The following is a 26,733-nucleotide window of genomic DNA, read 5'->3' as shown; positions in this document are numbered from 1 at the left end:
GAATGTAAACAAAGAATATAGAATATTAATAAAAAGTCAATTTACATTAATCTTAAAAAAAGAAGCTAGACTGGCTGATCCCTTTGTGACATGTACAGCAGCATACCCTGAAGGAATAAAGATGTTAAGGCACAATGGAAAAAGAGTTATATGTCAAAGCTTTTCTTGGGGAGCTCATGAGGAGAACCAGCCCATATCGTAGGACCAAGGCACATAGGAACACAATGAGGAAATGGCTCAACATTTATATGATTCCTATCAATACGTCTCCTGGATTGTAATTTTATTATTGAGGGAGGACTCCATGGGGGTAACAGTTGGATTATGTTCAGCATAGTGTGCTATGCAAAAGAAAGGTTCTTAAAAGTGTTTGGGTGGTGATAATGACTTTAATGTCAACAATGAACCTGTCCCCAAAAGCCAATGAGTGTGTAACCATAAGTTTAAATACTATAGCTATCTTTCTCAGCAACTGACAGGACAATAAGACAAAACTTCAGTGAAGAATAAATGATCTATATCACATAATTAATCTTTAGCATTTACAGAATACCTCATGGACATTAGCTTTTTCAAAATACTGTGTTAAAGATATACATTCTTATCAAGTTCACGTTGTGAATTCACAATGGAGAATATTTTGGTTCTCAAATATTAAATGTTCACTGAAGGGAGGAATATCACCATGGGTTTTTTGACCTTATCAGAATCAAGTTAGAAATTAACAGTAATAATTTATTCTAAACAAGACTGGCATGTTAATCCCAGTGCTCTGGAGACAGAGGCAAGTGCATCTCTTGAGGCCAGCGTGTTGTACAAGTGAATCCAGGACAGTCGGGGCTGTTACACAAAGAAACCATGTCTCAACAGAACAAAGCAAAGCAAAGCAAAACAAAACAAAACAAAACAAAAAGATATTCTAAAACAAAACACAAAAATGTTCAAATAGTTAGTAATTTAATAACCTGCTCCTAAATAATACACATATGAAAATGAATCCATTAAGGACACTGGAGACATTGTACAGTGAGCAACAGAGATGCACTTACCCTAGGGTGTGAGACAATTAAGAAGGCACCTGGAGGGAACAGGAAGCTCTACTTCCCTGCTCCCTTCAGGAGGACTCAAAGTCATGGACATAAGGATTCAGTGAAAGATGTCTTAACAAGAGAAGCAAACTTAACCAAAGAAGGAAAAACAATTCAATGCACAAACTAGGAGGGAAAAGGGTTTTTTTATTTATTTATAATGTATTCAGTATTCTGATTACATATATACCTGCAGACCAGAGAAGGCACCAGCTGTCATTCTAGATGGTTATGAACCACCATGTGGTTGTTGGTAATTGAACTTAGGACCCCTGGAAGAGCAGCCAGTGCTATTAACCTCTGAGCAATCTCTCCAGTACTTAGAGGGAAACTATTTTTCCCAGAAGTAAAAATACTTTATTATAAACATTTTCAGAATATAAACTGATTTTGCGTGAGTCTCTGAAAATTTTCAAACTGTATGTCAGAAAAAATTATTATGTTATTTCACTTTCCAACCCAGAAAATATATTGCAAGTTAGATCTAAAAAAGGGAAATCTAAGTTGCTTCATACAGAAAGCCAATGAGCATAAAAATATGTGACTCAAAACTAAAAGAAACCCAACCAAGAAATAGATTCCACAAAAGCCATCAGTCAATCCTCCAATTTTAAATAAATGATCTCCCAAGGGAAAATAATTCCACTACCACCGCAATTTGGTCAATTTTTAACAGAGCCACTCTGTTAAAGGGAAATTCTACCATATGTAAGAAAAATTATTAATCTTTTAGAAAATACAAAAGTAATCTCCATGTGGGAAGCAAGCCCACTAAGTACTTCATTCTTACTCTGTCAGAAGTTGGAACCTATGTCCACGCATGCAAGTGAGATGAATATGAATGCAAATGAAAGCAAGCTCTTGACTGGTATTTCACTTGAGCCTGAGGAGATCTAGAGATCTTCAAAATCCAAGGAGAGACTGGTCCCAAAGCATCTACTCCTCTGTCCTTGGTTTCCTTCCTATGCTTACGGTCCTCTTTCTTAGATGATACATCTCATTTTTATTTCTCTTTTTGAGTCTTAAGATTTTCTGTACCATCTTGTAAGGTTTCTGTTTCTGCCTTTGTTTTCTTTCTTTGGATGCTCCTATGTTTGATTAAATCTATTTCCTCAGAACTCCATTTTGTCTCGTGTTTGGGCAGTTCTTCCTGCCTTTCTCTGCCCTCTTTTACATGTCTTTTCCTCTTGTGGTGCATTTGTCTATGACTGACTTGAGGGTCGATGGTAGTGTGACCTGAGCAGAGATGCTTGTGAACTACAGATTCTACACTATATGAGCCACAATTGTATTCTTGCTAACTAAGGTTCAAGGTGATTGGTTTTTCTGTGAAGCCATCCCTGGTAAACCGACAGTAGCACAGAGAGTTTAGTCTTATCTTGTCATGAGCTGGTAACCACTGAGGTACCCAGTCTTCTGTCTGTGAACTACTGCATGATCTTGGGTGGGAATGTTTGGTTCCAGACGGGAGTCTTTGATCAAACATTTTATATCTGGGCCAGGAATCAAACTCTTCTCTGTACCCACAGCTTTCCAAATACTCCCCTCTCATCCTTCTGAAACAAATCTTTGGTTCTAAGCCTCTGGCTTTCTGTACTTTAATATAATCTTCAAGTTTTATAATCTTCAATCTTTCAGGAACTTTTCTATGAGGCTACATCAGGGCAGAGAGGGTCTGTGATTGGACAAGATAAAAGGGGGCAGAGCAAGGAATATTAGAGGAGAAGAATGGACCTGTGTGGTGAGGCCCTATGTAGGTCGGAGCACCAACATGGAATCACATGTTAGATTATCTAAAGGTTAGAAATTAGGATAAAACTTGTAGTATAATTAATTGGCTCTGTTATTACTGGATTGGCATCTTGTAATAGTGTTTCTAATATCTATATATCTTGGCAGAGTAATTAATCAAAAGAGTCCTGTTCTACCTGGTAATTTGGGTATTGAGAGCTGGTGACCCGGGGTATGTGTGGGATTTGCATGGAATTGAGAGGAACTCATAGGACCCTACTGGGACAATGATGTTGTAACCACCAGTGCCAATACCAGAGTGGGACTGTGGCCTGCTGGTGCAGGACAGTTGGGGAGAGCACCTCCTCAGAGAGCTTGCAGGGCAAATGTTTTTATTATTTCCAGCAACAACCTTGGTTAAGAATATAGCCCAGGGCTTGATTAGCATGCAGAAGACCCTGAGTTTGACCTCTACAAGTTTGAGGGTAACCTGGTATACATAGCAAGCTCCTGGCCAGATCCCATCTCAAAACAAATGAACAAACAAAACAATGACAACAAAAAACAAAACAAAATATAAATTAGATGAAAGAGAAATCTCAGCAGTCACGGGATGCAGAGCTTTCTTAAATAGTATCCTTAAAATCATGAAGCCTAGATGTAGTCTTAAAGCTGGCTTAGTGGATAAAGTGGTTGCTATGCAAGCATGAGGACCAGAGTTCAACTCCCACATCACACATAAAAGCCAGTGTAGGGTGGGGGTGTTGGAGGGGAGAGAGTGTCGGGTAGAGGGGCATATACATGGAGGCAGAGGGTGGGACGAGGTTTGGGAATCTTTGGAGAGGGGTCTTTTGGGAGGGGGGAAAGTGGGAAAGGTTTTACCATTGGCAATGTAAATGAAGAAGATACTCAATAAAAAAAAATGAAAAAAATGGTCTATTACTCTAGCACTGGGAAAATGGAAGGAGTCAAGTATATCCCAGGAGCTCACTGATCAGTCTGAACATTAGTGAGCTCCAGGCTCAGGGAGAGACCTTTTCTCAAAAATTAGAGGAGGGCACCTACTTGGGCCTTTAGCTTCCATAGGCACACACACACAATTGCATGCCCCTGCACTTATTCAACACACACACAAAGAAGAAACACAAGTTAATATTTTTACAAAGGCACTGCAACCAGGGGAGGTGGTAGGTTAACTGCAGATCCTCACCTCTTCCTTGGCTCTTCAAAAACCAATCCCTCAGTCTTACCCCCAGCTCTGTAGCAACCATCTGTTGCAGCCTCCCTCTACCCCTCCACTGACTCCATCTCCAGTTGATCATACAGATCTTCTCCTCCTAAGTTCCCTCTCCTCCAGTTCATTGCTTTATTCCAGTCCCCAACTCGCAACAGGCATTCCCTGGAACATGTAGGTTACTCTGGCTAATGCAGATCCTCACTTCTGCCTACAAATCTTCAAGTCCATGTCTCCCAGTTTCATCTCCATACTTTAAAAATCCATACTCCAGGTAGGCAGTGATGGCTCACACCATTAATCCCAGTCCTCAAGATCAGAGTTCGAGGCTAGCCTGGTCTAAAGGGTGAGTTCCAGGACAGTCAGGGCTACACAGACAAAAACACTCTCTCAAAAAACCACAAAAAACCCCAACCAAACAAAGAAAAAACTGCAAGAAATAGATAATATTCTCAATACCTACAACGTACCAAAGTTCAATCCAGATCAGATAAGTAATTTAAACAGACCTATAACACGTAATGAAATAGAAGCAGTAATTAAAAAGATCTCCAGCTAAAAGAAGCCCAGGACTTAATCTTTTAGTGCACAATTCTAAGAGAGTTTTAAAAAAGAGTTAATGCCAAAACTCCTCAAATTATTCCACAAAACAGAAATAGAAGGAACAGTGCCCAATTCATTTTACAAGGCCACATTTATCCTGATATACAAGCCACATAAATACGTAAAATACAAAGAGAATTACAGTTCATTTCCGTTATATACATGCATGCAAAAATATTCAATGGAAACCAAATTCAAGAATGAACCAACATCAAAATGATCATCCACCACAATCAAGCAGGCATCATCCCAGAGATACAGGGATGGTTCAACATAAAAAAAAAAAATCTGTCAATGAGCAGTGCCATGGTGACGCATTACTTTCATCACAGTACTTGGGAGGCAGAGGTAGGCAGATTTCTGAGTTCCAGGCCAGCCTGGTCTACAGAGTGAGTTCCAGGCCAGTAGGGAAATACAGAAAACAAAACCTGTCATGGAAAGAAAAATCTGTCAAGGTAATCCACCATAGAAATAAACTGAGGCAAAATGACATGATAATCTCATCAGATGCAGGAAATGTCTTTTTGGTAAAATCCACCACCTTTCATGATAAAAGTCTCTGAGAGAATAGGAATACAAGGGACAGAGCTCAGCATAATAAAGGCAGCAAGCCCATAGCCAGTGTCAACTTAAATAGAGGAAAACTCAAAGAATTCCACAAAAATCAGGAACAAGAAAAGGTTGTCCATACCTAGTCAATATAGTGCTTGGAGTCTTAATGGAGCAATAAGACAACTAAAGGAGATCAAGGGGTACAAACTGAGAGGGAAGAAGTCAAAGTATCTTTACTTGCAGAGGATATGATAGTATATGCCAGTGACCCTAAAAATTCCACCAGAAAGCTCTACAGATGATAAACATTTTCAGCACACTAGCTAGGTACAAAAGTAACTCACTTTTTAAAAAAAGCCTATTAGCCTTACCATAAACAACAGAGGGACATTACATGAAGAACATGGAGTTGGGTGGGTAGAGAGGTTGGGAGGACCTAGGAGGAGTTGTGTGTGTGTAGGGGGGGTGGGGAATACTAGAATCCAAATATGTGGTATGAAAATAAAAATTTTAAATAAAACAATTAAACATAATGATGGGATGTGACCTAATCAACACAGGATTTAAATGCTATTTTAGTTGTCTACCAAGTGAAATGAAAACACCTGTCTATACAAGATTGACACAGTAATTTCACAGTTTTACTGAAATTCCCCAAATGAAAAACCGCCCAGCATTCAGACAACCACTGGACTGAGCACAGGGTCCCCAATGGAGGATCTAGAGAAAGGACCCATGGAGCTGAAGGAGCTTGTGGCCCCATAGGAGGATAAATATCATACTAAGTGAGGTAATCATACTAAGTGAGAGAATATCATACTAAGTGAGGTAACCCAGACTCAAAAGGTGAATCATGGTATGCACTCACTAATAAGTGGATATTAACCTAGAAAACTGGAATACCCAAAACATAATCCACACATCAAATGAGGTACAAGAAGAAAGGAGGAGTGGCCCCTGGTTCTGGAAAGACTCAGTGAAACAGTATTCGGCAAAACCAGAACGGGGAAGTGGGAAGGGGTGGGTGGGAGGACAGGGGAAGAGAAAGGGGCTTACGGGACTTTCAGGGAGTTGGGGGGCTAGAAAAGGGAAATCATTTGAAATGTAAATAAATTATATCGAATAAAAAAAAAAATATGAACCAACCAGTTTTCCCAGAGCTCCCAGGTCTAAACCACCAACCATAGAGTACACATGGGGGGGGGCATGGCTCCAGCTACATGTGTTGCAGAGGATGGCCTTGTTGGACATCAAAGGGAGGAGAGGTCCTTGGTCCTGAGAAGGCTCAAAGCCCCAGTGTAAGGGAATGCAAAGACAGGGAAGCAGGAATGGGTGGGTTGTTGAGCAGGGGAGGGAGAATGGGATAGGGTGTTTTCAGAGGGGAAACCAGGAAAGGGGACAACATTTGAAATATAAAAAAAGAAATTATCTAATTAAAACAAAACAAAACAAAAAGACAAGTATTTGGGGGAGGGGCAGTCAAGGAGAGTTTGAATAGTTTTCATCAGATACTTGAGGGTATTCTTTGCTGCTACACCAAAACTTGACAAGTAATATTTACTTAAAGGTTAAATAATATGGAATCTGTATCAGCTAATGCACTTAGTGAACTTTGTTCCATTATGAGGATAGGGAGGGCAGGATAAGTGAGGGCTGGGAGTCTGAATATGGTGAGGGAATATGATCTACACAGATGGAAATGCCCTCTAGAAACTCATTATTTTTTACAACTAGAATACTATTACTAAACAGTAAAAGTTAAGAATGTAAAAAAAAAATTATTGGGATGAGTCAGGTGGTGGTGGCAATGCATTCGTTTAGCCCTACCACTCAGAAGGTAAAGGAAGGTGGATCTCTTGAGCTTTCTGAGTTTGAGGCCAGCCTGGTCTACGAAGTTAGCTCCAGGATAGCCAGATACACACAGACACACACACACACACACACAAATACACACACTAAAATCTCTGTTTGGAAAAACAAAAACAACAACAAAAATTGGGTTTATAGATAGAAATGTGTGTCATTGTGGTGTTAGTTTTACAGATTTGTTCTTATGTCAACATTGAACAGTGTGCACATGAAGCAAACGCATCTACTATATGTCAGTTACACCTTAATAATAGGAATTGACAGACCTCTAGAGGTGAAACTCAGCATTCCACACAATAAGAGCCATCTCTGTTTAATAGAGACAGTGGCCATTAAGAGACAAATCCCAGGGAATTCCTGTTAGAAAAGTCTTGTAGAGAGTTCTTTATTACCAACACAGGACTTCCTTAGAAATCTCCATGTTCTGTCTCATGAATATGCATGAGCATGGGGAAAATCCATAGTTCACAGCATCAGCATGATTAACACGGTAGATGAAGTCAAGAGGGTTAAGAGTCTCACTTCGGCGTCTGCCATCTTTGCTCCTGGATGGACCAGAGAGGCAACACCACGTACACGGAGATATGCCAAGTTTAACATTGCTTGGGACATAGCCCACCAGGCTTCTGCATGTCCTCAGGGCCTGGGCAGCTCTGCGATCCATCTGTGTGCCAGCCCTGTCCTGGGTCGTTTGCCCTGCAGAGTGATCTGCACTAGGAAATGCTTCCTGCAGCATCTGCCATCTTTGCTCCTGGAGGGACCAGACAGGCAATGCCAGGTACACAGAGACAACTTAAATATAACATTGTGTGGGAAAAGACACACCAGGGCTCCAACAGCACCAAGAGTAGGGCAGCCCATCAGCAATCTGTGCCAGTGGAAACAGTCATCCAGTGGTGCCGAAATAGTCTTATAGGCTCACAGGAGGTTCAAGCACCAGCCAGTGACAATAGGACTAACTAACACCAGAGATAACCAGATGGCACAAAAAACTCCACCAGAGAACTCCTACAGCTGATAAACAACTTCATCAAACTGGCTGGTTATAAAATCAATTCAAGTAAGTCAATAGACTTCCTATATTCAAAGGATAAGCATGCTGAGAAAGAAACTAGGGAAATGACACCCTTCACAATACCCACAACATTATAAAGTATCTTGGTATGACTCTACCAAACAAACGAAAGATCTATATGACAGAAACTTCAGGTATGTGAAGAAAGAAATCAAATAAGACCTCAGAAAATAGAAAAATCTTCCATGCTCGTGGATTGGCAGAATTAATATAGTAAAAATGGCTATCTTGCCAAAAATAACATACTGATTCAATGCAATCCCCATCAAAATCCCAACTCAGTTCTTCATAGAGTTAGAAACAGCAATCCTCAAATTCATGGAATAACAAAAAAACGAGGATAGCTAAAACTATTCTCAACAGTAAAAATCTCTTCTGTGGGAATCAGTATCCCTGACCTCAAGCAGTACTACAGAGCAATCGTGTTAAAAACTTCATGGTATTGGTATAGTGACAGGCAGGTAGACCAATGGAATAGAACTGAAGACCCGGACATGAACCCACACACCTATGGTCACTTGATCTTTGACAAAGGAGCTAAAACCATCCAGTGGAAAAATATAGCCTTTTCAACAAATGTTGCTGGTCCAACTGGAGGTCAGCATGCAGAAGAATGCAAATCGAAAATTCTTATCTCCTTGTACTAAGCTCAACTCCAAATTGATCAAGTACCTCCACATAAAACCAGACACACCTAAACTAATAGAAAAGAAATTGGGGAAGAGCCTTGAGCACATGGGTACAGGGGAAAATTTCCTGAACACACCACCAACAGCTTATGCTCTAAGATCAAGAATTGACAAATGGGACCTCATAAAACTACAAAGTTTCTGTAAAGCAAGAACAGTCTCAAAAGGACAAAATGGCAACCAACAAATTGGGAAAAGATCTTCACCAACCCTACATCGACAGAGGGCTAATATCCAATATATACAAAGAACTCAAGAAGTTAGACTCCAGAGAGCCAAACAACTCTATTAAAAATGGGGTACAGAGCTAATCCAAGAATTTTCACCTGAAGAACTTTGAATGGCTGAGAAGCAGCTTAAGAAATGTTAAACATCATCAGTCATTAGGGTAATGCAAATCAAAACAACCCTGAGATTTCACCTCATACCAGGCAGAATGGCTAAGATTAAAAACGCAGGAGACAGCAGGTATTGGTGAGAATGTGGAGAAAGAGGAACACTCCTCCACTGCTGGTGGGATTGCAAGCTGATACAACCACTCTGGAAATCAGTCTGGCAATTTCTAAGAAAACTGGACAGGACACTTCCTGAGGACCCTGCTATACCACTCCTGGGCATATACCCAGATTCCCCGGCATGCAATAAGGATACATGCTCCACTGTGTTCATAGCAGCCTTATTTATAATAGCCAGAAGCTGGAAAGAACCCAGATGTCCCTCAATGGAGGAATGGATACAAAAAAAATGGTATATTTACACGATGGAATACTACTCAGCAATTAAAAAGAATGAATTCATGAAATTCTTAGGCAAATGGTTGGAAATGAAAAATATCATCCTAAGTGAGGTAACTCATTCACAAAAGAACACAAATGGAATGCAGTCACTGATAAGTGGATATTAGCCCAGGAGCTCTGAATACCCAATACATAACTCACATATCAAATGATTCCCAAGAAGGAAGAAGAGGGCCCTGGTCTTGGAAAGGCTTGATGCAGCATTGTAGGGGATTACCAGTACAGAATAATGGGAGGAGGGTGGTTGGGGGATGGGCAGAGGTAAGAGGGCTTATTGTACTTATGCGGAGGGGGAAACTGGGAAAGGGGAAATCATACAATGAATCTAGAAGAAAAAAAAAACAGTTTCACCTAGGCTACTACCTTAGTTTTAAAGACTCACCAATAAACACTTAAGTATGTTGTATAATCTATCAACCCAAGGTAGTTTTATGTGTTAAAAATGACAGTAAGGCTGGAGAGATGGCCCAGCGATTAAGAGCACAGACTGCTCTTCCAGAGGTCATGAGTTCAATGCCCAGCAACCATATCATGGCTCACAGACATCTGTAAGAAGATCTGATTCCCTCTTCTGGGGAAGACAGTTACAATGTATTCATATACATAAGATAAATAATCTTTAAAATAAATAAATGATACTAAATGATATTATAATAAGTGCTCCTGTATGATGTAATGTTTATCATGATTAGTGACTTTATAATTGGGGTAGCAAATCTCAGCTTTTAATTATAGATGAGGTTAGCTTATGTTCAACTCTTTTTGGATTAAGAAATTTTTAATGATGTATTTATCTTATATATGTGAGTACACTGTTGCTGTCTTCAGACACACCAGAAGACGGCATTGAATCCCATTATAGATGGTTGTAAGCCACCATATGGTTGCTAGAAATTGAACTCTGGACCTCTGGAAGAGCAGTTAGTACTTTTAACCGCTGAGCCATCTCTCCAGCCCAGATTAAGAATTTTCAAGAGCCTATAGCCCAGTGGTTCTAAACTTACATATCCTAAGACCACTGAAAAACACCAATATTTACTATATAAATTGAAAGAGGAATTACAAACCTTTTCTGATAGAATTGAAGATTTACATGAAAAATATTTCTGTTAGAATATGTGGAGTCCATTGAGGTTAAGAGATATTAAGGATTAGTGATTGTTGCTTCCTGTTATTTTTGATGTTATTTTTTATGTTTGTGTGCATATCTTCATTTGCGTTTGTTGGAAGAAGATTACTTTCTTGCTTTTTCTAGGGTGTAGTTTCCCTCTGTGTGTTGGCATTTGTGTTTCAATCTATTATCCGTTGCAGGGCTGGATTTGTGGACAGATACTGTGTAAATTTGGTTTTATCATGGAATATCTTGTTTTCTTCATCTAAGACAGAAACCTGTGGACACCCTGTTTCCCCTCCCCCTTAACTCTCACCTCCTCTCATCATATGCACCTGTGATTCAGTTACGATTATAGGCCACATTTCACTTTCCTCCTTAGGTTTGAGTATAATATTCTTAGTACCAGTTTTCAAGCTTCTTTCTTTCATTTTTTTAAATAAAAAATGTTATAAGAACACATTCAATTTAAAAAGATAAAACAATATATTCTTCATTTACATTGCAAATGCTAGAACCTTTCTCGGTTTCTCCTGTCCCAGAAAATCCCCAACCCCTTCACCCACCCCCTGCCTCCAAGTATATGCCCCTCCACCCTCTACTCCTAGCTTACAACACCCCTCGATTTCTCTATATTGGAGCATCTATTGAGCCTTCACAGGACCAGGACCTCTCTTCCCACTGATGCCGGACAAGGCATTCCTCTGCTACACTTTTGGCTCTAACCATGTGTACCACTTGATTGTTTAGTCCCTGGGAGACCTGGGGTGTCTGGGTGACCAACATCATTGTTCTTCCCATAGGGCTACAAACCCCTTCATCTCCTCCAGTTCTCCCCTCCAAGTCCTCCATTGAAGACCCCATGCCCAAACCAATGGTTGGCTGCTAGCATCTGCCTCTGTATCTGTAAGGCTCTGGCAGATCCCCTCTGGAGACAACCATAGCAGGCTCCTTTTAGCATACACTTCTTGTCGACCATAATAGTGCAGGGGTTTGGTTCCTGTTTATAGGATGAATGCCCAGGTAGGGCATTCTCTGGGTGGCCTTTCCTTCAGTTTCTGTCCCACACTTTGTCTCCATTATTGCTCCTGTGAGTATTTGGTTCCCCTTCTCAGAGGAATCAAAACACCCCTACTTCAGTTCTTTTTTTTCTTTTATTAATTGAATATATTCTTTATTTACATTTCAAATGTTATAGTCCTTGCAGGTTTCCCCCTTCCCCATTTCTCCCCTCCCGGAAACTCCCAATCCCTGCTCTTACCCCCTGCCTCCCAGAATATGCTCCTCCACCCAACCCACTCCCACAACCCCCAATTGATTTCCCCACACTGGGGTCTCTATTGAGCCTTCACAGGACCAAGGACCTCTCCTCCCACTGATGCCAAACAAGGCATTCCTCTGCCACTATTTTAGCAGGAACCATGTGTACCCCTTAGTTGATGGCTTAGTCCCTGGGAGCCCTGAGGCATCTGGATGGCTGACATCATCATTCTTCCCATGGGGTTGTTAACCCCTTCAGCTCCTCCAGTCTACCCTTCAACTCCTCCATTGTGAACCCCATGCTCAGTCCAATGGTTGGCTGCTAGTATTAGCCTCTGTATCTGTAAGGCTCTGGCAGGGCCCCTCCGAAAGGCAACCAGAGCAGGCTCCTTTCAGTATGCACTTGTCATCCATAGTACTTTTGGGGTTTGGTGTTTACCAGGTAGAACACTCTCTGGGTGGCCTTTCCTTCTATCCCTGCTCTACACTTTGTCTCCATTATTGCTCCTGTGAGTATTAGGTTCCTTTTCTCAGACGAACCAAAGCACCCCCACTTCAGTTCTCGTTCTTCTTGAGCTTCCTGTGGTCTGTGAATTGTAACTTGTTTATTTTGAGATTTTTGGACTAACATCAACTTATCAGTGAGTGCATACTATGTGTACATACTTTTGTGATTGGGTTACCTCACTCAGGATGACACTTTCTATTTCCATCCATTTGCCTAAGAATTTCATAAATTCCTTGTTTTTAATAGCTGAATAGTACTCCATTCTGTAGACATTTTCTGTGTCCATTACTCTGTTGAAGGACATCTGGGTTCTTTCCAGCTTCTGGCTATTATAAATAGGCTGCTATGAACAGAGTGAAGCATGTGTTCTTATTATATGTTGGAACATGTTCTGGGTATATGCCCAGGAGTAGTATATCTGGGTCTTCAGGTAGTACTATGTCTAACTTTTGATGAACTACCAAATTGATTTCCAGAGTGCTTTTACCAGTTTGCAATTCCACCAGCAATGGAGGAGTGTTCCTCTTTCTCCACATCATCTCCAGCATCTTCTGTCCCCTGACAGCTAACATCAGAGATAACTAAATTGCAAAAGTTAAATGGAACATCATTACCAACAGAAACCAAGGCAATATGGCACCATCAGAACCCAGTTCTCCCACAACAGCAAATCCTGAATACTGCAACACATCAGAAAAGCAAGAGCTGGGTTTAAAATCTATCCCAGCCCATGGGACAGTCACCAGAGTCCTGGATCCACCTAGGGGAATGGCAAGAGAGAAGACAGACACAAAAGAACTAGAGAGCAAGTCTGAATCTGATCAAGCTGTCAATCTTTAATTTTCACACAAGGCATTATAAAGGCAAGCAAGCAGGTGTGGGAAGGGGTGAAGGGGGAAAGTCATTGTATTTGAGGAACAACCTCAGGAGGCTAGCATCATATCTCAGGAACAGTTTCTCAGAATTGTCTCTCAGGGTCTCAGCTAAGATTTGGCAGGTGCAGTAGGAACTTGGCATCATATTTTGATCATGAGGAGGTGAGGTGGAAAGGAGTTGCTATGGTAACAACCACAGGTGAGCTTCATTTGTTTGAGCCCACTCGGGTGAGCTCTGTACCTACTGACCATCTAGCTTACTTGGCTAATCTTTAAACTGGTCCATTTCCTGCTAAAAGCAGCCTAGAGAAAGCAAGCTGGAAATGGCTGAGAGTAGGGGTTTTTTGAGATCCCTGTGAGAATAGCTCCTGGCAAAAATCACATCTCATGATGCTGATAGAGGACTTCAAGGCCATAAATAAGTCCCTTAAAAATATAGGAGAATATGGGTCAACAGGTAGAAGGCCCTAAGAAGAAACACAAAAATACTTTCACACTTGTTTCAATCCATGTCTTCAAAGGTGAACTTTTCCCTCCAGGATAATGACAATTGCAACATGTTAGCATGCCAAAAAAGACCTGGTTCTTGCTAACTCCTCTCAAAGACACCCTGCAATACCCTCTACCTGCAATCATCCTCCATGCCAAGGATACACAACTAGTTATTTTAAACTTCTTTCATCAGTTCCAATACTGTTCTGTTTGGGACAGGAAGCTGGGACTCCTTACTGGCTATTATTCAAAGACCTTCCAGCTTCTGTCTATGAGTGGACTATTCTGGTAACACTGAAAAGTATTCCCAAAAAATGGTATTAAATTCCACTATAAACGTGTTTACTAGCAGAGCACAGATTAAAAGCGTAAAGCATGCCTGTGAACTCTGCACTGGGAAGGCTTTGGGCAGAGACTGCATAAGTTAAAGTCCAGCCTGGGCTATATAGTCAGCTCCTGGTCAGCCTGGGCTACATAGTGAAACCCTGTCTCAAACAGAAATAAGTGTGTGATGGCACAGGCCTGTGATCCCAGCACTCAGGAGACAGATGCATGAGGACTACAAGTTACAGGCCAACCTAAGTGTCACAGGGAATTCCCAGATAGTGAAGCCCTACTTTAAAAAATAGTTTTATTCCTATTACCCTGGATTGTTTTGCCATGTTTTCCCACCTCATCTGTTGAAACCAACAGCTGTTTTCATGCCTGGGAGCCCAACACAGCCAGTACAGAGAAGACATTTCCTAAGTGTTATCTAAGTGAATGAACTCACCAGGGAGGTCCAAGTTAATAAAATCTTTTCTCTTGTATCACCCATGGAGAAACTTAGCACATTCATTACACAAAATAATGAATCAGTGATGCAACCAAGTAGCTTGGAAATAGAAAGACTGCTCATAGGAATTTTTATTTCCCTCCCAGAGTCCATCAAATTAATTATGAGCACATATTTGATGTGGGGGCAGAGGACATGCAGGGGGATACCACTAACTGAAACACACTCATTTTTATTAGACTGTAGTTTTATTGCAAGGTAGGTTTTCTTTCCCCCACACTAGGCTGATATCTGCACTGTCCAATCCAGTAGGCGCTACCTATAGATGGCTATTGAAGTTTCAGTCCATTAAAATGAAATAGAATTTGTCATTCTATTCTTCTGTAGCCACATCTCAAGTGCCCCAAAGCCATACCTGTCTGGTGGCTGTGACGCTGCACAGTACAGACACAGACATCGTTAGCAGCACTGTCTACACAATTACAAAGATGTCCTCAGAAAGCCTGACTTACTTCTTAGCTCCCAGGATCCTGGTGCTCCTCTGCTGCTTACTGGATGTGGGTCCCGGGTCTAGCAAATTGCAAGCACATGAGTGAGTGCCAGGGACCTTTGTACCTCATCCCCAAAGAGATGAATCCCCCTGTGCCTAGATGTGAAGCTGTCTACATTGTACAGACGGGTTGACAATATCAGAGCTTTCATCATTACCCATTCTTAAAACCCTATCCTAGATGGAGGCTCGAAAAGAAAAGACGGAAAAATATGCACATATGTAATATATTATACAGCAACGGGAGGCAGTAGGGATGCTGAAGGATTATGAATAATTACAATATGTCGAGGAACTGAGTCCGAGGATACGAGGAATAGGCAATAAAAATAAAATGGGGGGGGGAGTAAGTACGTGGATCTGATATAAAAGGGTGGGGCCTACTGGGCTCTGAATAAAACCAACTATGAATTCAAGACAAAGGCAAAGAACCGTGTGTTCTCGGCTCGACAGTTCTATCTCCAAAGTATAATGGTCACACCAAGAAACTTGCAGCGTTGACTGCACCGAGTCTGGAAGACATCACTCCCCCTCCACGCCTAACAATTTCACCCAAGGGCTCTGGCCAGATTAAAGCCACTTCCGCTCTGCTCGCCTCTCCCGGATGTGGTCTCGGCAACTACTAGCCCTGCTCTGAACATCCACTTCTGCCTAGTGACTTCAGAGGGGGCTGCAGAGGAAAAGGAGTCACATGGACTCATCTTCAGCTTCCATTGAGACCCCGCCCCCATCGCTACAGGAGAGAAGGGAGGCTGACTGGAAGAGAGGGTTGGAGCAAATGGGAGGAGTCTGAAGGTCCTCTGAACCTGCATTTGCACAGCAGGTCTCACCCATCCCAAAAGTGGTCTTACAGATGCTAATGGGGTTCAAATCGCACTTTTCTTTATTGATCTTAAATTACAGACCCATTCTCTTCCCCTTCCCTCCCAGATAGCTCTTTCAGTGCTGAGGGTGCAGGCAGTGGCTGAGCAGAAATACACTTAACAGGGGCAGATCTCTCCTTATCCACTAACTTCATGCTTCCACACCTCTGGATTTTCGGTATTTTCCCTGGAAGACATGACCTCTTTAGCCAAGATCGTTAGGGGGACATTAGGGGAACGATGCTTGAGCCTCTCCCTGGGGACTGTGACAGGGTCTCTCATAGTGACAGTGCTGGTTCCTCTCAGAGAGACTTCTGTGCATCTTCTCAGAATGACTGTGTCTGCTTTCAGAGGGACTATACTGTGTTCTCTCAGAATGACAGGATGAGTCTGTAAGAATGCCTGTGTAGCCTGGGTTAGAGGAACTGTCCTGGGCTTATTCCAGATGTTGTGATTATAAAAAGATAAAGAAATATAAGAATATGTTCTATGGGACTGTGGTGAGGTGTGGGGCAAGGGGATAGCTCCGCAGGCCCATGCCAAGGCATCCCTTCCCCCTGAGGGACCACACACATGATGCTATAGTATAGAATAGGGTTTATTTAGGGTATGGGGAGAAGAGTTAAGAGAGTAGTAGCAGCAGAGGAAGGCAGAGAGAAGGAGAGAGCAAAGAAGTTGAGGCCAGCCAGGGAATGGGGAAAGAGGGGAGAAAGGGGGCAAGAGAGCAGCAGTAAGAGAAAGAAGAAGGGAAAAGCAGCCCCTTTTATAGTTGGCCAGGCATACCTGGCTATTGCCAGGTAATGTTGGGGTAGAGTCCATCACCGGAACTACATCTCTTCCAGCGAGAGGGAATGGAAAAAGCTCTTTCAGAGAAATCACCATGGCTCCTTTCTGAAGGACTGCCCTGTGACCTTCGCATGAGAATGAGATGGCTCTTTTTTGAGGTACTGAGGCATCTCAGAGAAGAGGGACTCTGTTGGCTCCTCCCAAAATGACTGTGTAGACTCTTCTTCACAGAGGGACTGCATCCTCTTCTCTCTAGAGGTCTGCAAGGGCTCCTCCTTGAGGGACTGTGAGGGATTCTCCTTGAGGGAATGCGAGGACTTCTTAAGGGACTGCTAGGGCTTTCCCCTGAAGGACTTTGAGGCCTCCTCCTGGAGGGACTGTGGCCTCTCCCCTTAAATAGACCGTTATGGCTTCTGTCAGACAGACTTCTTATGGAGGAGCTAAGACTATTGATCTGGGAGGGAGTGTGATAAATCCCCTCCAAAAGACGTCTAAGGGTTCTGTCAGAGGGACTGCTATGCCTCCTCTCTAGAGGTCTACAAGGGCGCCTATGGGGGCTCCTCCTTGAAGGACTGTGACTGTTTCTTCCTGAAGGACTGCAGGGACTTCTGACTGAGTGCCTGTGAGGGCTCCTCCCTGAGGGACTATGAGGACTTCTCAATGGATTGCGAGAGCTCCTACTTGAGCGAATTCCAGGGCTCCTTGAACCAATTTGAGGGCTCCTTGAGTGAAATTGAGGGCTCCTCCTTGAGGGATTTCGAAGGCTCCTCCTGGAGGGGCTGTGGCTTCTCCACTTAAATACACTGTTTTGGCTTCTCTCAGATACACTTCTTAAGGAGGGGCTGAGACTGTTTCTCTGGGAAGGATTGCAATATATCCTCTCCAAAATACTTCTAAGGGTCCTGTCAGAGGGACTGCTACGCCTTCTCCGAGAAGGACTGTGATGTCTCCTCTTAGAGAGATTTTGCCAATGAGTTCCCTGAGGAAGCAGGCAATGACTTCTTTCAGATGGCTTATTACATGGGGTTCTCTCCCTGAAGAAGCCGAGTTGCTGTGGTTGATTTTTTGGTGCTTCATCACCGTAGACATTGTCCATTATTTTGGGGACTCGAGTAGCTTGTTTAGAGTCATCTCTTCCATGAACCATGGTCTTCTGCGATTGCAAGGGTCTGGGTGGGAGAGAGCTCGCTGGTTTGGGCTGTGGAGCTTGTCTACCACGCTCACTTCCTCCCTGACATGTGTCCTTTTGCTTAGCGCTTGAGCCTGTTGACCTGAGCCTGACAGCTGGTGTCCTCGCTCCTTCGCTATCTCTCATGAAGTAATCATTGGCATTTTGTTTGGGGCACACGTTGTTGACTGAACACAACTTGTCTGGCCTCATCTTCTTTAATTTCCGGCCCGTAAAAGTCACAATTCTATGTGCTGCTTGGAATGCCTGCCTTAGGCCTTGAACAAGTGGTTGGATGATTTTGGGCTGAGAGGATTTCTTAGGTTGTGTCTTGGAAGAAACAGTGCTTGTTTGGGGGGTTTCAATTCTGTTTCTTGACAGACCCCTCAGTGTTCTAGGACTGATTTTGTATAGCCTTGTGTTTTGTGTTTTAGGTCCCTTGACAATTTTCTTCAAAGGATCTGTCAAGACAGAGGTCTTTCTGAGGCTTGATTTAATCCATGTTTCATCCTGATTGCTTCCATAGCCAGGATGCTTGGAACCCAGCTTAGAGAATCTAGCTTCTCTATGTGATGGTGATGCAGTACCTTTCTGTGGATACCCTAATTTAAATCCAAGATGCAATTGAACATCACCATGGCCTTCAGGGCTGTTTAAAAGGTGGAGCTGTGGGTAGATGAGAAGGTACGGCCCCCAAGCAGAATGTAACTTATGAGAGCAATTAAGGCCTGAACATCGGCCACATTCTAAGCATATTGGATACTTTAGGACAAGACCTGAATCTAGAGGCGGAGGGACATTGTGGGGTATTTGACTTCTTATGAGTTTTCCTGCTATTTTTAACTTGAGTTCTCTTAGAAGATGTTCTGAGTTATCGGTGTTTGACTGGGAGAGAGAACTTGTCTTGAGGGAATGCTGAGACTCAAAAGTCCTACTCGGTGCACATGGTGAGATTTTACTCTGCTCCCTGGAAACAGAATCTTCCCTAGTGTAAAGTATCTCTGATCTCATCAAGTCAGGAAACCAGGTCCCGGTACATGAGACGGACACATGCTCAGTGGCTTCCTGGAAAATATCGTGGGGTTTGGAGCTTGGTTTCCTTACTCCCAATCTTGTGCCAGAGAATCTCTGTATTATGGAAGATGTGGAGCCGCGGGTCCACATCTTCAGCGGCATTTTCTTCTCATTACTGTGAAATAAAATATGTCTCTGTATGTACTTTTTATCCACTGACGTCTGAGACATGGTCCTTGGAACCCTCTCTAGCAGGCTTTGGGAAAATTCCATCAGTTCAGCTGGAACCCCAAATAAATTTTCGATGGATTGACAACTGTCCATAGTGGATCTTTCTATTGAAAAGGGTTGAGAACAAGGCTTCCTTTCCATAGTGGTTCCCAGGACATTCCCCAGCATTAGCATACTGGAGAGGTATTTTCTAGGTAGTCTCTGCCTACAGACATGGCTTTCCCAGACATTTTGCTGTATGCCCAGGAAAGAATGGATAGTGCTTCTTCGAGCCACTAATCCTGCCTGAAACTCCTGGGATAGTAATCTGAATGGGTATGAAGAATACCTCTGGAATTCCTCCATTTTCTTCTTTCCACTTTCTTCCTTGGATAAGACATTCATGCTCCAGATATCAGGATACCTGGTTCCCTTGCTGTCCCCTGTCTTATCAGAGGGTAGATTTTGAAGGACCAAAGGAAGAACTGATGATTTTTTCATAGTATTGTCTGTATAGGACTTTGAAGACTGCAAACTACCAACACCAATGTTTTCCATACCAAAAGCTCTGGAAACTTCGGGCACCCCAGAACCCTGGCTGTGCCCTAATTCAGTTGTTCTGTCAACGATAGAAGGACATGGGATTGAAGGGCTGTGTATGGATCTAGATAAGGAATTCTCTGCATCTAACTTTGCTGGTGCGATCATGCCAGAGTCTTTATTCTGACACACTGATCCTTGATTTGAATCTTTCATTTTCTTTATTTTAGAAGATTTTGTTTTGAGACCTAGAGATTTTACAGCCTGAAGCCTTTGCTCATGAGTTGACACTATAGGTTCCTTAAGGGGAGATGTTTGCTGAGATATTAATTCTGCAGAAGTCACTTGAATATCTGCCCTTTGAGTTAACTCCATAGGTTTTACCAGGTCTTGAAGATGTGGTCTTGGGTGTAAATTCAAACACTCCTTTACTCTAATGCTTGGTCTCATGCCCAGTCCTATTGGTTCTACAGCCTGGGGACATGGTCCTGGTGCCACTTCTTCAGATTTTACGATCTGAATCAATGGTTTGGCAGTTACTACAGTCTTTATTAGTGGAAAGCCTGGCCGTTGTTTTGTTTCTAAAGCCTGATGTTTTGGCTCTATGACTACTTTTTTGGATTGCACATTTTGTAGCTGAAGGCTTGGAGGAAATTTTGAACTTATCACATCATGTGTTCTGGAAGTCAAATCATTGTATTTTGACATTTGAGGGATACTTTCTGGAATCATCACAGACTTTGCAACTTGAAGTGGTGGTCTGGAGATCACTTCCACAAATTCACACACTTTTGGGAGGGCCACTGAGTGAGGAACTGAAAGCTGTGTCTTCACAGATTCTGTTACTTGATCTCCTGGCTTTACACTAATTCCTACAACGTTTATCATTTCATCCAGTGATTCTGTTGGAGTGATGCTTACATTTTCCAGGCTCAGATTCTGAGGTTTTGTTAGCTTAGCCGCTACCCATCCTGACTGCTGTGTACCAAAGGTGAGCTCTACAGAGTCTCTCTTTCCCACAACTTGACTCTTATCCTTGCCTGCCAAGTCAAAGGATTCTTTGTGCAACCACTCCATAGAGGCCAAATTTTTAGATTTGGGAATCTGAGGTCCTGGCCCTGGTGTTATTCCTGAAGTGGAATCTGGGATGGGACAGAATGGCCTTGTTGTTATTACAGATTGTTCCCTTTGAGATCTTTCCTTAGAGCCCACCCCCAGAGGTCCTAAGTCTTGAGGACATGGCCTTGGAGAGTTTTCTATGAATTCAATCTCTCTATTTATCGCCTTTGGAGTCATTCTAAATTCTTCCCCTTGCTGTCTTGCTTCACAAGTAAACTCTATGGTGTCTGCAACATGGTTCTTGAAGCTGAGGGTCATTCTATCAGATTCTGTACCCTCTTTTGTCTGTAACTTCTTGAAATCTTGAAATTGAGGCCACGACCAAGAATGTAACTCAGGAGGTTCTGGGAGCTGGTAGCTTTTCTGTAGATTTGGCTCTGAGGATTTTAAATCATGATCACTTAGTGTTGGAGTCAGATCAAACAATTCTGGTACTTGAAGATCTAGCTTCAGGGGCATCTCTAACGATTCTAGGATGTTATCTGTTGGTTTGGAGCTCAACCTCATAGACTTCCCTGTCATTTCTCTGCTTTTATTTACCTCCCCATTTGTAAATTCTAAAGATCCCACATCTTGGGAAACTGGTGGTGAAGTAAAATGCACCGATTTAGGGACTTGACACCTAGGCTTCATGCTCATCTCTGCAAAGTCCTCCACCTGTCTCTCTGGTCTCATGGATTCTGTGAGGGGATGAATTGTCTGGGGCATAAGGTTCCCAGGTTTCACGTTTTGAAAAATTGATTTTGGTGGTAACTCCACAGATTTTCCAATTTCCTGCAGACACACTGATGACAATTTCACCTGTTTTACACCTTGCCACTTTGGCTCTGAAGGAAATGCCAAAGATTTTCTATTTTTCTGCTCTGATTTCAGTGGCAAATCTGAGAATTTGACACTGGTCAGTGATGGTCCTGCTAAGAGCTTCCTGGTGGACTGTGGTGGCAATACTATCATTGGTTCTTTTGAAGACCGCACACTTTGAGACTGTGATGCTGGCTTCAAATGTATGGCTTGAACATTTTGAGAAAGAGGTTCTTTCAAAAATACCCTACTTCTTCTCATGTCATTCTGATCACTGCCAGGAGTCAGTTTTACAGCATTTGTACAAAAGGGTGTGTGTGTGCTCCTCTCTGGAAACTTTCTATCTTCCGGAGGCGACGTAGGTAAAACCACAGAATTCACACCATTTGACTGAGGCCTCAAAGTAAATATAGGTTGTGTACTTTGCTGCCGCGACCCAAGCTGGTTCTTGCAAACTGGGATCTTTTGAAACTTTGCCCCTAGCATTAAGTTAGATGAATTCATATCTTGAGAAGGTGATACACCCAAATTGCTTGACCCTGGATTTAGTTCAGACACCAAATCTTTCAAGTGCTGTTCTTGAGGTTTTGGAGCTTGTAAATGTGCCCCAGGGTTGTAGCCAATAGAATTTACAGACTGAGATTGTTGACTTAGAGTACATGCAGAAGAATTTATATCTTTCAAATGTATTCTAGTATTGCACCAAACAGGATTTACACACAGAATTTGTGGTGGTGGAAATGAAGAAAAGTTCATACCTTGAAAAAGTGGCCCAAGATTATACCTATTAGAATTTTCACACAGATGGTTTTGCCCTAGAGTGTATACAGAAGAATTCCCAGCTTGCGAATGTAATTCAGGATTCTCTGGGGTGAATGCAGAAGAATCTGCACACTGAGCATTTGATCTTGGGGTGCATGCAGAAGAATCTGCACACTGAGGACTTGGCCCTGGTATGCATGCAGAAGAATCTGCACACTGACATTTTGATCCTGGGGTGCATGCAGAAGAATTTGCATACTGAGGACTTGGCTCTGGGATGAATTCAGTAGAATTTATGTCTTGCAAATGTGACTCAGGGGTGCTCCCAGTAGAACATAGGCATTGCAGTTTTGATCCCGAAAAGCAAGAGGAAGAATTCATCCCATCTGAATGTATTCCAGGATTGCACTCAGAATTTATACACTGAATGTTTGACTGTGGAATCCACACAGAAGAATTCATATCTTGCAGATATGGCCCAGGTATATACCCACTGGAATCTATGTATTGAGAATGTATATTGGGAGTACATGCAGAATTCACATCTTCCAAGTGTGACCCAGGATAGAACACCTTAAATTTTATACCCTGAAGGTCTGGACTAGGGCTCAACTCAGATGATTCTACATCTTGTATCCCAGTAATCACCTCAGAAGGTTTTATACTTCTCACGTGTCCTTCCATAGAGTCTATACCTTGAAGTTTCATGCCCATGATCAGCTCAGGATATTTCAAATCTTGCAAATTAAAGCCTGAATCCAGCCCTATAGACTGTGTGCTTAAAAGCAACTTCCTTGGGGTGACCACGGGTGTCTCACCTCGTAGGCTCATTTCTGCTGGTTTCATACCAAGGACATTCTTCTCTGTGATGACTTCAGATGGCATACTTTCCACGTGTGTTCTAGGACTGAAGCTCATAGATTTGACATCTTGGACTTTTACACCCATGATCGTCCTCAAAGATTTAAGATCTTGTAACTGTGGGCCTGATTCACAGTCTTCCATCTCCATTTCTTGAGGCTTTGTCTTCAGAATTGAATCTGATTTTATATTTTGGGACTGAGGCCCTGGTTTAACATCTAGCTTTACCCTTTGAATTTTGGTCGAAATTGGTTTACTTTTCATCGGTGACCTGGGAGTTAGTTTTAATTTCATATTTTGGGATGTTGTTTCAGGTGTGAAGTCAGAACATTTTGTACTTTGGCCCTGGGGCTCAGACTTCATCTCAGACCCTTGGCCTAATACCCCAGATTTTGCTTCTAAAGGCCTTGGCTCTTCTTTAAACACTGAAAATGTTACATCTTGAGGCTGTTGAATTCCTGAAGATGACTTGAATGGTTTCAATTCTCGTGACTGTATTCCAGGGGCCAGTTTAGGAAATCTCCTGTCTTCTATATGGAACCTGGATTTGAATGTCACTAATTTTTTATTAGTGATCAATGACCTTAAGGTAGGATCACATTTGGGATTTTTCCATGGCAGCATAGATTTGTCAATAGTTTTGAACCTATGAGACAAGCATGCCTGGGTTGACCCGGAAGGTTCGTTACCTTCTGTCTTGAGCCTTGTCATCAAGTCCTCAGATGTCTTCACATCCCTTTCTTGTACTGAGGGTTGTAACTCTGTGGCTGTGTTGCCTTTAGGCTGTAAGCCCAAGGGAGATTTTGTGTTTTCAAGCCCTGCTCCATGGTGAAATGACACAGTTTCCACACAATGAGACTGTGGTTCTGAACACAATGTGAAGTTTCCCCCTTTTTGTACCTCTAGTCCTGGTAACAACTGGAGGGTCTTCACACACTGTTCTTGTGGCCTGAGGTTAAAATCCCCAGATTTTTTTCCCTTAAGTTTTGTCCCTTGAGTCATTTCCAATGGCTTTCCACCTCCCAATTTTATGAAGGGTTTCTGTTCTGTGTATGTGACACCTTGAAACGGTGACCCACTATTGAATCCTGACATCTTTATACCTTGGAACTCCTTTCGAGGTGTCCACTGAACAGATCTAACACTTGCAGCCTTTGGCTCTTTGTTTAGCTCCTCGGATGTCATGCCTTGAGTCTGTGGCTCTGAAGTCAAGTGAAGTGGATTTAGTTCCTGCAACCGTACTGCTAATGGAGAGGTTTTTACTTCCTGTAACTGTGGTTCAAGATAAAATGCCACCTTTTTTTCTCCTTGAGTTTTTGACCTGGCAGTCACTTTGGATGACTTCACACTTCTCCATAGCATGGGAGGCTTCAGTTCTGTAGCTCTGGCATCTCCAGACTGTGACCTTGAGTTTGAAGCTACACCTTTCTCACTTTGAAACTCAGATATTGGTATCCATTGAATAGTCTTTGTGCTTTCAATTGAAGGTTGTGCCAGAGTTTCCACACCTTGAAGTTGTAGGTCCAACGTTGACTCCAAGGCTTTTTCTTGGTATATCTGGGACCCTGGAGTCAAATGGCAAGGTTTCATACTTGGCACCTGTAGTTCATTTTGGAACTCTTCAGATTTTACACTTTGAACAATTGGCTGAGGACCCAATTCAAATGAGGTTGTATCTTTGAATTTTAACTTAGGGTTGAGCTCTATGGGTTTCATATGTGCAGGTTTGGGTTCTTGAGCTGACTCCATGGGTAATGTATTTTCTGATCCAAGCTGCTTTTTCTGTTGATCAAAAATCCCACCTTTCCACTCTAGTGGATTTACAGTTCTCTGGTCATCCTCTCTAGACTTAGGAGTCAAATCCATGTGTGCCTTTCCTTGACACTGTTGTATTGAGGTGAAATCTACACATTTTACTTCTTGGATTCCATGGGCTGGGGCTACAGTTGTAGGTTTTAGACTTTGTTGTTTCAAACAAGGGGTGATCACAGGTTTCCTATCTTGCATTTGTGGCTGTGACATCAGTTCCTTGTGCTTTATGCCTTGCAGTCGAAGCCTTTGAAACATCTCTATTGATTTATCTTGAAACAGCATGCTTGGTACAAAAGTCACAGGACTCTCCCCTTGCTTCTTTGGTTCAAGTTTCAAGTCCATGGCATTTACATCTTGAACATGTGTATCACGGTCCAACCCCTTATTTTTTATATCTTGAATTCTTGAACCAGGAATCAACTTCACAGGCTTCATATCTCCTCTCAGGGAACCACTTGGGGATATCACAGCAGATTTTATCCTCTTGAGACATTCTTCTACAGTTAAGATCACAGATTTCCTATCTTCCATTGTTGGCTTTGAAGGTAGTAACTTTGGTTTTAAACCCTTCAAGCTGGAGACTGGAGGCAGCCCTTTAAGGGTCCTATCTCCTGTTTGCATCCCTGAGGTTGACAGCATAAATGTGAAATGCTCCAGCTCTGACTTTGACTTTGTAGATGTAATGTCTCCCAAATGTAGCCCTGGTGTTAATTCCACAGATGTCAGAGCTTCTTGCTTTGAGACTATATTGTCCTCCACAGGTTTCATATGTCCTAAAAGCTGTGCTTCAACCAATTCAGAAGATGCTATGCCTTGGGTCTGTGGTCTTCTGATCGACTCAGAATGATCTACATTTGCTAAGTGTTTCCCAGGGGTCAATTTCGTTGTTTCCCATGTTGGTACCTGTGGCTCAGATGTTTCATAAGACACTTTGTCTTCAACACTTGGCACTTGATTCCCTGTGATATATTTTACATCTTGAATCGGGGACTGGTGTACTATCAATTTGGACTTCATCCCTTCCCTCTCTGGTGGTGTGGTCAACTCAGAAATTTTTACACATTCTAAGTGTGGCCCTGACTTTAGCTCTGATGTTTTCACACCTTGAGGTTGAGTTCCTGGTATTCCATCCCAAAATTTGACATCTTGCAGCTGTGGTCCTGTGTTAAAACTAACTTGCCTTGTATCCTGTAGCCCTGGAGTCATCTTGGCTAAGTTGGGATTCTGTATCCCTAACTCTGGAGTCATATAACTGTCACTAACAAACATTGATTCTGAGTTTAGCTCCCCAAATTTGACCCCTTGAAGTTTTGGTGTTGAAGCCAGCTCAGAAAATTTGGCATCTTGTTCCCAAGATCCTATGTTGACCTCCTCAGATATCATGCTTGGATGCTGTATTTCAGAAGCTTGTGTTGCAAATTTCATCCTGTGAAACTCTGATCCTTGTATAGGCAGAGCAAGCTTCCTCTCTCCCAACTTTGGCTCTTGGCTTAATGGCAGTAATAATTCTGGCATACATCCTTGAGACTTCTTCTCTTGAAGTAGAAAGCCCTGTTCAAGCTGTGTATCTTTGGGGATAGGATCAGAA

At 42.4% G+C, this 26,733-nt stretch overlaps 1 protein-coding gene and 1 pseudogene across 1 annotated transcript; both read right to left on the bottom strand.

Annotated features, from left to right (window-relative positions):
• Nucleotides 1-1,991: 1,991 nt before the first annotated feature.
• On the bottom strand, nucleotides 1,992-15,116 carry LOC127688002 (lysine-rich coiled-coil protein 1-like; annotated as a pseudogene).
• Nucleotides 15,117-16,652: 1,536 nt separating this feature from the next.
• Nucleotides 16,653-23,539, bottom strand: LOC127687596 (uncharacterized protein C2orf16-like). The gene has a single exon (XM_052186396.1). It carries the CDS (start codon nucleotides 23,481-23,483, stop codon nucleotides 16,860-16,862), a length of 6,624 nt encoding a protein of 2,207 aa, XP_052042356.1. The 5' UTR covers nucleotides 23,484-23,539; the 3' UTR covers nucleotides 16,653-16,859.
• Nucleotides 23,540-26,733: the final 3,194 nt, after the last annotated feature.

This window comes from Apodemus sylvaticus, chromosome 6, assembly GCF_947179515.1.
Source record: "Apodemus sylvaticus chromosome 6, mApoSyl1.1, whole genome shotgun sequence".
Classification (NCBI taxonomy): domain Eukaryota; kingdom Metazoa; phylum Chordata; class Mammalia; order Rodentia; family Muridae; genus Apodemus; species Apodemus sylvaticus.
Note: the sequence above shows the minus strand (reverse complement) of the source record. Positions and strands in the feature narration are given on the sequence as shown.

Coding starts and splice junctions, on each gene's coding strand:
- LOC127687596 (XM_052186396.1), bottom strand. CDS start 23,483: ATGGAGATGGAAGACTGTGAATCAGGCCCACAGTTACAAGATCTTAAA.